The 12,523-nt window shown below is 43.0% G+C and overlaps 1 protein-coding gene across 2 annotated transcripts in view; it reads right to left on the bottom strand.

Annotated features, from left to right (window-relative positions):
* The window catches only part of mipol1 (mirror-image polydactyly 1), a 57,906-nt gene that overhangs the window by 31,643 nt on the left and 13,740 nt on the right, over window positions 1-12,523 (bottom strand). For both annotated transcript variants that reach the window (XM_073483471.1, XM_073483470.1), the window contains 6 exons: window positions 8,867-8,930; window positions 7,959-8,002; window positions 4,447-4,732; window positions 1,180-1,303; window positions 948-1,053; window positions 277-403 (listed from right to left, as the gene is read on the bottom strand). In XM_073483471.1, the coding sequence (XP_073339572.1) occupies window positions 277-403; window positions 948-1,053; window positions 1,180-1,303; window positions 4,447-4,732; window positions 7,959-8,002; window positions 8,867-8,930 (751 nt within the window). The remainder of the gene's footprint in view (window positions 1-276; window positions 404-947; window positions 1,054-1,179; window positions 1,304-4,446; window positions 4,733-7,958; window positions 8,003-8,866; window positions 8,931-12,523) is intronic.

Here is a 12,523-nt window from a genome sequence, read left to right as displayed (position 1 = left end):
ATTTCACCCCTCGCCACATCTGAGACTTTCACACAGAGGCGGATGCGGAGAATTGGCGCAGGATCCCCACATGCAAACGGCAGTGTGAATGAGGCTACTGTGTGTGTGTGTTTGTGTGTGTTAGTGTGTGTGTGTTTGTGTGTGTTAGTGTGTGTGTGTGTGTTTGCGTGTGTGTTTATGTGTATGTGTGTGTGTGTGTGTGTTATTGTGTGTGTGTGTGTGTCTGTGTGTATGTGTATGTTTATGTGTGTGTGTGTGTGTGCGTGTGTTGAGTACTCGGAGGCCTGCTGCAGTTGGCGTGCACGGAGCACAGCCTCATCTCTCTCCTCATTGGCCAGCAGGAGTCGTGACATCAGAGCCTGATCTCTGTCCTTCTGAGCTGCTAACACCTCCTCCAACACGGCTGAGGAGAGGAGGAGAAGAGGAGAAAAGGAGAGGAGATGAGAAGATGAGGAGACAAGAAGAGGAGATGAGGGGAGAAGGAGACAAGGAGAGGAGATGAGCAGAGAAGGAGACAAGGAGAGGAGAGGAGGAGGCAAGGAGAGGAGGTGAGGAGACAAGGAGAGGATATGAGGAGACAAGGAGAGGATATGAGGGGAGAAGGAGACAAGGAGAGGAGATGAGGAGAGAAGGAGACAAGGAGAGGAGATGAGGAGATGTGTGTGTGTGTGTGTGTGTGTGTGTGTGTGTGTGTGTGTGTGTGTGTGTGTGTGTGTTGGTATTAAACAGTGTGTGTGAAAAATATTCAAATATTTAAGAAGTTGAGGTCGGAGCTGATTAAGAGGAGAAGAAACTAACAAACACCTCCTCCTCCTCCTCCTCCTCCTCTGTCTTCTTGTCCTCCTCCTGCTCCTCCTCCTTATTTCTCTCTTTATCCTCTTCCTCCTCCTTATCCTTCCCCTCCTCCTTATCCTTATCCTTCTCCTCCTCCTCCTCCTCCTCCTCACCTGCAGGTCTCTCCCAGCCTTGGGCCTCCCTCTGCTCCTCCCTCAGCTCCTCCTCCACCTCCCTCCTCTGCAGCTCCTTCTCCTTCTGGACCAGCTGATCCTGCAGCTGAAACCCAGTCACATGTTATTATACAGGATGGATGTGTATGTGTGTATGTGTGTGTGGTGACACAGATTCATTGATCGTATTGTTGTTGATCAGCTGGATCGTATCTTGCGTACGAGCGTTTACCTTCTTGTTGACGTCTCTGAGACCGTCGAGCTCCTTCAGTAGAAACGAGATGTTTTTGTCTCGATCCAAATTGTGACTGCGAGGAGCCGCTGTGATTGGTCCAAACGTGACCACCTGATGAGAGCTGAAGGAGACAACATCCTGATCATTGATCAATTGTTACAGGCTAAACAGAACTGGAGCTACAGATTCTGATGGTTCAACTACAGTGTGAGGAAACGTCACAGGTTCAGTTAGAAGCATCTTTAAAACTTTGTCTTCACAGTTTCTTTGTTGGTTTGTTTTGAACCGAAATAATTCAGTACAACATAATGAATCAAAATAAATGTAAAGTTTCAGTAAAAATGACAGAATCAAATTGAAACATTCAGGCATTTGTCTGTGAGCACCTGGTGCAGCTGGTTTACTCCGGTCTGAACTCACCGCTGATTTAAAACAATAAAGTGCGGCTCTGATCCTCCACATGTTACAACACTGTGACATTTTAAACAGCATTAACAGAAACATCAGTGAAGCTAAAAGTTTTTGTCCTGAGGGTGGAAATATATCAAATATATAATAAAGTTAGTGAATCTGAAGTGTGGAGGGAGACACGTCACAGCTCTGTGTGATAGACTCAGATTTATGTTTCCTGACCTGCACAGATCTGAATATAATCACTCTGATGGTGTTTAATGATCCATAAAATCAATCAGGTGTACATGTTGTAGACGGAGTTGAAGGTGAGGTGGTCAGGTGAGCTGCTGGTCAGTGAGGCTGTGATTGGTTTCATTAGAGGTTCACCTGTGTGTAGTCGGGTCAGGTGTTTTAACCCCACATTATCAGCTGAGCGGAGCGGAGATGAAGGCAGCAGCTTTAATAAGCAGCGAGCGGCTGATGTTCGCTGTAATTCTTTCATATCACCTTAAAGGTCAGATGGCTTCTTAGCGTAATAAAGCGAGTAAATAAGACACTGAATATGGCTGACACTGTCTTCTGTAATTGACTGTTTCTCACTTTATTATTTCAGCTGCTTCTAATCAACTTTCCTCTCCTCCCGCCTCGACTGCTTTTACTATCTTTCTATTTCTGTCTCGCTCTCGAACGCTTCGACTAATCAAATCAAATCTAAATTTAATAGGTCACATTTCACACAGTGATGCAACTCAAACGGCTGCGTTGCTTTCATCTGAAAAAGCATCAAAAAGACAAAAAAACACATAAATGAAAGAATCTAAAGAAGGTTAAAGTTTAATGAAAAGCTCTAAACTTTTTAATAAATCTGCTCAACACGTTCACATGAAGAACATGAAGGAATTAAAAATATCTTTCAGATTTTTATTCAAAGGTTTTAATAATCAATAGATCTGATTCATCTTTTATTGACGTTGGAAACAATAAAGTCAGTAAAACCGGAAGTTCACAACCGAGTGTTAGAAAACATTTTAATTTAACTGAGAGACACCTGACATCACCTGTTATCAACTGATCAATCATTAGTTATTGATGACGTTTAGATTACATTCATTTAATGTTTTATTGTGTCTGTTTTCAAGTTGCCTGTCAGTCTGCACTCAGGGAATATGAATCATAATCAGCTCTGTTAAATAAAAAAAACTACATCAACTCATACAGTACAACAACATATTTATATTTATGATTCAGACTATTTATTTTATAGTAAAGTAGTTGTAGCAGCAGTAGTATTTGTAGCAGTAGTAGTAGTAGCAGCAGTAGCAGTAGTAGCAGCAGCAGTAGCAGTAGTAGCAGTAGTAGCAGCAGCAGTAGCAGTAGTAGCAGTAGCAGTAGTATTTGTAGCAGTAGTAGTAGTAGCAGCAGTAGTATTTGTAGCAGTGGTAGCAGTAGCAGTAGTAGTAGTAGCAGTAGTATTTGTAGCAGTAGTAGTAGTAGTAGTAGCAGCAGTAGTATTTGTAGCAGTGGTAGCAGTAGTAGTAGTAGCAGTAGCAGTAGTAGTAGTAGCAGTAGTATTTGTAGAAGTAGTAGTAGTAGCAGCAGTATTTGTAGCAGTAGTAGTAGTAGCAGCAGTAGTAGTAGTAGTAGTAGTAGCAGTAGTAGCAGTAGTAGTAGTAGTAGCAGTAGTAGTAGTAGTAGTAGTAGTAGTAGTAGTAGTAGTTGTAGTAGTAGTAGCAGTAGTAGAAGTAGTAGTAGTAGTAGCAGTAGTAGTAGAAGTAGTAGCAGTAGTATTTGTAACAGTAGTAGCAGTAGCAGTAGTAGTAGTAGCAGTAGCGGTAGTAGTATTTGTAGCAGTAGTAGTAGTAGCAGCAGTAGCAGTAGTAGTATTTGTAGCAGTAGTAGTAGTAGCAGTAGTATTTGTAGCAGTAGTAGTAGTAGCAGCAGTATTTGTAGCAGTAGTAGTAGTAGCAGCAGTAGTAGTAGTAGTAGTAGTAGCAGTAGTAGCAGTAGTAGTAGTAGTAGTAGTAGTAGTAGTTGTAGTAGTAGTAGCAGTAGTAGAAGTAGTAGTAGTAGTAGCAGTAGTAGTAGAAGTAGTAGCAGTAGTATTTGTAGCAGTAGTAGTAGTAGCAGTAACAGTAGTAGCAGTAGCAGTAGTAGTAGTAGTAGTAGCAGTAGCGGTAGTAGTATTTGTAGCAGTAGTAGTAGTAGCAGCAGTAGCAGTAGTAGTATTTGTAGCAGTAGTAGTAGTAGTAGTAGCAGCAGTAGTATTTGTAGCAGTAGTAGTAGTAGTAGTAGTAGCAGTAGTAGCAGTAGTAGTAGTAGTAGTAGTTGTAGTAGTAGTAGCAGTAGTAGAAGTAGTAGTAGCAGTAGTAGTAGAAGTAGTAGTAGTAGTAGTAGTAGTAGTAGAAGTAGTAGCAGTAGTATTTGTAGCAGTAGTAGTAGTAACAGTAGCAGCAGTAGCAGTAGCAGTAGTAGTAGTAGCAGTAGCGGTAGTAGTATTTGTAGCAGTAGTAGTAGTAGCAGCAGTAGCAGTAGTAGTATTTGTAGCAGTAGTAGTAGTAGTAGTAGCAGCAGTAGTATTTGTAGCAGTAGTAGTAGTAGTAGTAGTAGCAGTAGTAGCAGTAGTAGTAGTAGTAGTAGTTGTAGTAGTAGTAGCAGTAGTAGAAGTAGTAGTAGCAGTAGTAGTAGAAGTAGTAGTAGTAGTATTTGTAGCAGTAATAGCAGTAGTAGTAGTAGTAGTAGTAGTTGTAGTAGTAGTAGCAGTAGTAGAAGTAGTAGTAGTAGTAGCAGTAGTAGTAGAAGTAGTAGTAGTAGTATTTGTAGCAGTAATAGCAGTAGTAGTAGTAGTAGTAGTAGTATTACAGTCGCTCTCACCTGTCGTTAGTAGCGACCAGGTGTCTTCTCGCTGTGGGACTTCCTCTGGATCCTCGTCCTCCATCAGAGACGTCCCTGCAGCTCTCTGCCCGAGGAGAAGGGCCTCGGCTGGGAGAAAGATCCATCTCCATCATCTCCCCTACACCTCCTGGAGGCCTGGAGGTCAACAGAGAGACAGGAGAGACAGACCTCCTGTGGGAGAGAGGTGAGACAGGAGAGACAGACCTCCTGTAGGCCTGAGGGGAGGGGGAGCAGGAGGTAGGAGGCTCCTGAAGGTGCTGAGGAACTGAAGGGAGACAGACAGGCAGACAGACCAATAACTTCTTTGTTGATGGATGTGATGATGGATGTGATGATGATGTGATGGTGGATGTGATGATATGATGATGTGACGATGATGTGATGGTGGGTGTGATGATGATGATGTGATGGTGGATGTGATGGATGATGTGATGATGTGATGATGATGTGATGGTGGGTGTGATGATGATGTGATGGTGGATGTGATGATGATGTGATGATGGATGATGTGATGATGATGTGATGATGTGATGATGATGTGATGGTGGGTGTGATGATGATGATGTGATGGTGGATGTGATGGATGATGTGATGATGTGATGATGATGTGATGGTGGGTGTGATGATGATGTGATGGTGGGTGTGATGATGATGTGATGATGGATGATGTGATGATGATGTGATGATGTGATGGATGATGTGATGATGATGTGATGGTGGATGTGATGATGATGTGATTGTGGGTGTGATGATGATGTGACGATGGGTGTGATGATGGGTGTGATGATGATGCGATGATGTGATGATGTGACGATGATGTGATGATGATGTGATGATGATGTGATGGTGGGTGTGATGATGATGATGTGATGGTGGATGTAATGATGTGATGATGATGTGATGGTGGGTGTGAAGATGATGTGATGGTGGGTGTGATGATGATGATGTGATGGTGGATGTGATGATGATGTGATGGTGGGTGTGATGATGATGATGTGATGGTGGATGTGATGATGATGTGATGGTGGATGTGATGATGATGTGATGGTGGATGTGATGATGATGTGATTGTGGGTGTGATGATGATGTGATGATGTGATGATGTGACGATGGGTGTGGTGATGGGTGTGATGATGATGCGATGATGTGATGATGTGACGATGATGTGACGATGATGTGATGATGATGTGATGGTGGGTGTGATGATGATGTGATGATGTGATGATGGATGTGATGATGATGATGTGATGGTGGATGTAATGATGTGATGATGATGTGATGGTGGGTGTGATGATGATGTGATGATGATGTGATGGTGGATGTGATGATGATGTGATGGTGGGTGTGATGATGAAGTGATGATGTGATGATGGATGTGATGATGATGATGTGATGATGATGTGATGGTGGATGTGATGATGATGTGATGGTGGGTGTGATGATGAAGTGATGATGTGATGATGGATGTGATGATGATGATGTGATGGTGGATGTAATGATGTGATGATGATGTGATGGTGGGTGTGATGATATGATGATGTGACGATGATGTGATGGTGGGTGTGATGATGATGTGATGATGATGTGATGGTGGGTGTGATGATGATGATGTGATGGTGGATGTGATGGATGATGTGATGATGTGATGATGATGTGATGGTGGGTGTGATGATGATGTGATGGTGGATGTGATGATGTGATGGTGGGTGTGATGATGATGTGATGATGGATGATGTGATGATGATGTGATGATGATGTGATGGTGGATGTAATGATGTGATGATGATGTGATGGTGGATGTAATGATGTGATGATGATGTGATGGTGGGTGTGATGATGATGTGATGATGATGATGTGATGGTGGATGTGATGATGATGTGATGATGATGTGATGGTGGGTGTGATGATGATGATGTGATGGTGGGTGTGATGATGATGTGATGGTGGGTGTGATGATGATGATGTGATGGTGGGTGTGATGATGATGATGTGATGGTGGATGTGATGATGATGTGATGGTGGGTGTGATGATGATGATGTGATGGTGGATGTGATGATGATGTGATGGTGGATGTGATGATGATGTGATTGTGGGTGTGATGATGATGTGATGATGTGACGATGGGTGTGGTGATGGGTGTGATGATGATGCGATGATGTGATGATGATGTGACGATGATGTGACGATGATGTGATGATGATGTGATGGTGGGTGTGATGATGATGTGATGATGTGATGATGGATGTGATGATGATGATGATGTGATGGTGGATGTAATGATGTGATGATGATGTGATGGTGGGTGTGATGATGATGTGATGATGATGTGATGGTGGATGTGATGATGATGTGATGGTGGGTGTGATGATGATGTGATGATGTGATGATGGATGTGATGATGATGATGTGATGGTGGATGTAATGATGTGATGATGATGTGATGGTGGGTGTGATGATGATGTGATGATGATGTGATGGTGGATGTGATGATGATGTGATGGTGGGTGTGATGATGATGTGATGATGTGATGATGGATGTGATGATGATGATGTGATGGTGGATGTAATGATGTGATAATGATGTGATGGTGGGTGTGATGATGATGTGATGATGTGATGGTGGATGTGATGATGATGTGATGATGATGTGATGGTGGGTGTGATGATGGATGTGATGATGATGTGATGATGATGTGATGATGATGATGTGATGGTGGATGTGATGATGATGTGATGATGTGATGGTGGGTGTGATGATGATGATGTGATGGTGGATGTGATGATGATGTGATGGTGGATGTGATGATGATGTGATGGTGGGTGTGATGATGATGTGATGATGTGACGATGGGTGTGATGATGGGTGTGATGATGATGTGATGGATGATGTGATGATGTGATGGTGGATGTGATGATGATGTGATGGATGTGATGATGATGATGTGATGGTGGATGTGATGATGTGATGATGATGTGATGATGATGTGATGGATGATGTGATGATGATGTGATGATGATGTGATGGCGTGTGTGATGATGGATGTGATGATGATGTGATGATGTGATGATGATGTGATGGTGGGTGTGATGATGATGTGATGATGATGTGATGGTGGGTGTGATGATGGATGTGATGATGATGATGTGATGGTGGATGTGATGATGTGATGATGATGTGATGGTGGGTGTGATGATGTGATGATGATGTGATGATGATGTGATGATGATGTGATGATGATGATGTGATGGTGGGTGTGATGATGATGTGATGATGATGTGATGGTGGGTGTGATGATGATGATGTGATGGTGATGTGATGGATGATGTGATGATGTGATGGTGGGTGTGATGATGATGTGATGATGGATGTGATGATGATGTGATGGATGGATGTGATGGATGATGTGATGATGATGTGATGATGAGTGATGTGATGATGATGTGATGGTGGATGTGAAGATGATTGAATGATATGATGATGGGTGTTACCTTGAGGCCAGTCAGTGTGGTCCAGATTCAGGTTGATCTCAGTTCTGTGAACATCAGACAGGAAATGAACTTGACTGAATTTTGGCCCAAAATACCGTGTCAAGAAGAAGTGTGTCCACACACTGTTGAACTTTTTTATCCAGTTCTGCAAAGTTGGCCATCTGGCTGACCCGCAGAGACCAAGCGCAAACTGTGGGCAGTGTGGAGCCGGTGTCGGTTCTGAGAGGACTGCTGAAGGCTAGACTACGGGTGGAACATGCCTACTATAAAATGATGGACACTTTGCAGGCTTTCAAACATATATGGGCTGTTGGGGAGTTAGATATACATATCTGAAACTCTCTTTGTGATGTTGGTGTCAATTTGGTTGTTGTCCTGTAGCAAGTGAATGAGTCAATTTGTGTTTGCTTCTTGAAGTGGATCAATAATGGGACTTTAAAAACCAAACCTCCCCTCTCGTCTCCTCCCCTCTCCTCCCTTCCCCTCCCCTCCCCTCTCGTCTCCTCTCCTCCTCTTCCCTCCCCTCCCCTCTCCTCCTCCTCTCCCCTCCTCTCCCCTCCTCTCTCCTCCCTTCCCCTCCCCTCCCCTCTCGTCTCCTCTCCTCCTCTTCCCTCCCCTCCCCTCTCCTCCTCCTCTCCCCTCCTCTCCCCTCTCCTCTCCTCTCCTCTCTCTCTGCTCTGTGGGGGGGATGGGGAATTAATTATTAATTTTTAAAACCTTTTTGTTTTGGCCTCAAATGATGAGGTGACAGTGATATGTTTTTCTCCTGAAAATTGTAAATAAAGGGACTTTGAAAACCAAACCTCCCCTCTCCTCTCCTCCTCTCTCCTCTCCTCTCCTCCCCTCCCCTCTCGTCTCCTCTCCTCCTCTCCCCCCTCCTCCCCCTCTTTAATAAACACTTGTTGTACCTGTTGCTGAGTTGCTGTGTTGATGGCAGACGGTGTCTCAGCTCCTCATTCACTCTCGGATTAGCTGCAAATATAAAAACACTGTGACACTGAAACACACTGACTCACTGATGGAGACCACTGATCTGTGGTTCTGTCCACTGTGTCGTCTGTACGTCTGTTGGATCTGTGTTGACACCTGTTGAGCCTGTTTTTCACTTCACTGCAAGATTCCGATGTTCTGTTGCAGACTAGATGATGTCATCATGTTAGGTGAGTTACTGTGTACCTGTCTCTCTCTGTCTTTGTACCCGTCTCTCTCTCTGTGTACCTGTCTCTCTCTCTGTTTATATTCAATTAAATTTTCAATTCAAAGGGGCTTTATTGGCATGAAAGTTTAACAACAATGTTGCCAAAGCATCTGTCCAAACATTCGGACATAACATAACAAATAACAACACCAACAAAACACCAAGATTGATTTACATAAATTATATATACAGTATATACAGTGTGTGTGTGTGCGTGTGTGTGTCGGTCACATAAAGTATACCTGTGTCTCTCTCTGTGTGTGCCTGTCTCTCTCTCTCTGTGTACCTGTCTGTCAGTCTTCATTAGTCATCAGCAGCAGTAATCCTGTCATCATGTCGAGCTCTCTCAATACTTGCAGCTCATCAGCAGAACAAACAGCTTTAAAATCTCATTAAGGCCTCATTAAGGATGTTAACGGCTCCCGTTAAGCAATCCACCAATCACAGCACAGATCCTCAGGTGTAATTAAAACAGAGGCAGAAATCACGTTAAACACTCATTAAGTCAAAAGTAAGCAGCAAAACACACAGAGATCATTCACACACTCACTGCAATTAACACACTGACAGAGTGTGTGTGTCTGTTTGTTCAAACACAGTGCGTGTGTGTGTGTGTTGAACAGAGAGACAGACAGGTGAACAAATGGAGTCGTTATGTTGACGACTCTAAACAAGCCCTGCGACTCAAACACTGCAGTGTGTCCTTGTTTCAAATCATTCAGACTGTATGAGTAGATCTCAGAAGATCTCTGCAGATCTCAGAGTAGATCTCAGAAGATCTCTGCAGATCTCAGAGTAGATCTCTGCAGATCTCAGAGTAGATCTCAGAAGATCTCTGCAGATCTCAGAGTAGATCTCTGCAGATCTCAGAGTAGATCTCTGCAGATCTCAGAGTAGATCTCAGAAGATCTCTGCAGATCTCAGAGTAGATCTCTGCAGATCTCAGAGTAGATCTCAGAAGATCTCTGCAGATCTCAGAGTAGATCTCTGCAGATCTCAGAGTAGATCTCTGCAGATCTCAGAGTAGATCTCAGAGTAGATCTCAGAGTAGATAGTCAAGACCGATAAAGTTTACTGATGAAACCCTTTCACAATAAAAGACAGACCAGACAAAGCTAATCCCAGTAAACAGAGTGAGGTGTGAAGTCCTGTTCAGAACAAAGTTCACGATGAGACGAGTTGTTCGAGTTGTGTTGCTCTGCACCGTCCTGAACACGGTCCAGTTCACACCGATGTGACTCGTGGAGGCGGTGTATCGTCTCTATAGCAACGACTCTCTGCGCGTCTGTTGTTTACAGACTGTCGATCCACCAGCTTGGAGGTCGCCGGGGAAACGGTGATGGATCAACACTTGTTGAACTAATGTGAATGGAGTCTGATGATCACTGACTTAAGCTGCCAACTGCACTGCGAGGATCTGATTGGCTGGTGAAACAGGTGACGTCTCATGACATCATCAGTCGAGCCGAGCCGCTACAACTTTTCCCTGAAACGTTCTTAAACAGTTTGACCTCGTCACGACTCTTTATCCGAACTGGACTCAACGATCAATTTCACCATCAATAGTGATTTTTTTTCTCCATCAGTCACTCAGAACCACGGGAGGTTTCCTGTTTTTAGTTAAAAATAACTTTAAGATTTATTGATTATCAAAACAGTTTTCTGTTGACTGACTCCTGATGAAGTCATGATTGAGGTTTGAGGAAAGATCTTCAACAAGATAAACGACGATCAATCAGATCTTCATCAATCAGGATCAATTACATACAGATGCCTCAGAACTCCATATATGGTCATCATGGTACCTGTTTGGTATCATGATCAATAATGATTGTTTCATGTTAATTGATCCGCAGCTGATGGTGAAAACAGAAGAAGGCACCAAGAAGAACAAAGAGCAGAGTCACCACAGAGCAGGTGTGATCACTGATCAATGACTTCTGAACAGAACTGAACAGAACAAACTGAACTGTTTCCTGTTGATGAAGCTCTCATTGATTAACAGTTAATAATTAATCTGTTTCTTTATTCTTCAATATGTTTACAATCTGTGATGCTGTGATGTCACTCTGTGATGCTGTGATGTCACTCTGTTGGTTTAAAATCTGTTTGTGTTTCTAAGTGCTGTATTGTAGTCGACCTGGTCCAGGACCTTGTCCTGGACCAGGTCAAGGTCCAGGTCCAGGTCCTGGTATGTATTACAGTTATTGAATACTGTTCTTTGTGAGCGTCGTCACTTTGAAACTTTTCTCATTTCCTGTCCTGTCCAACCCCCCCCCCCATGTGGACTCAGAGCTAATTGAGCGCGGCGGCTCTTCTTATTATTCATGTACAATTACAGATGTGATAATGTGACTAAATCCTCCTAAATGACCGTTCATGCCTCGCGCTCGCTTTGAAGTCTCGTCAAAGATGGAAAAATCTGCAGAAAAAAGGGAAAATACAAAGGCCAATCAGAGGACCAATCTACATGAACCAATGAGGAGAGGAGGGGGGGAGGCAGGGGAGGGCCGTCCCCCCTCCTCTCCCGTCTTCTTCATGTAATATAAACTAAAGTCCATTAATTTTTTAAGCTGTATTTAATACATTTTGAGCAGAAAGTTTGGTGCAGAGAGTGTCGGGTGTTCCAGCTGACTGCATGAATATTAATGACGGTGTTACGATGATTAAAGAGGCTTCAGCTCAAATCCAACACAATCCGCCTGTGATCCGCCCGCCGCCGCCGCCACCGCCACACCACCGCACATGAATTTAGATACGGACATTAAGCCCCGGAGACACACACACACACACACACACACACACACACACACACACATCTATTAATACAGACAAACATACAGTAAATACTGATGTACAACATTCATCAGAGGCAAACTGATCAGAAAACACAAGAATCAATTAGCTGATTAATCAATTAATTCAACAGGAAACTACATGTACACAGAGTACACACAGAGTACATACACACCTGTGTTCAGGTGGATGTACTTCCTGTTTGCAGCTGTCTGTCATCAACAGGTTTTTTTTCTAAATACTTTATTGACAACTCAGTGACACAACAGTTGAAAACAGTTTGTTGAGGTGAGTCACCTGAATTATTATCAATAATCATTATTATTGTTTCTTTGTTAAGGGACAATAACTGAGTGTGAGACACGCTGCACATGAAGAGCAACATGTAAAAATGTTTCATAGAATTAAAAATATAAAAATATGAAACTAATTGATATGATTGATTAATGTTATCAGGATTTAACTCTGAGTCATTTCTGATCACATGAACTCTGAATGAAGGAAATCATGAGTTAATGCTGAAGCTGCGTCAGGTTACAGCTCACACCGTTAAACTGAAGGAACCGCTTAC

Source organism: Pagrus major, chromosome 16, assembly GCF_040436345.1.
Source record: "Pagrus major chromosome 16, Pma_NU_1.0".
Classification (NCBI taxonomy): Eukaryota; Metazoa; Chordata; class Actinopteri; order Spariformes; family Sparidae; genus Pagrus; species Pagrus major.
The sequence above is the reverse complement of the archived record's forward strand: the minus strand, read 5'-3'. Positions and strand labels throughout refer to the sequence as shown.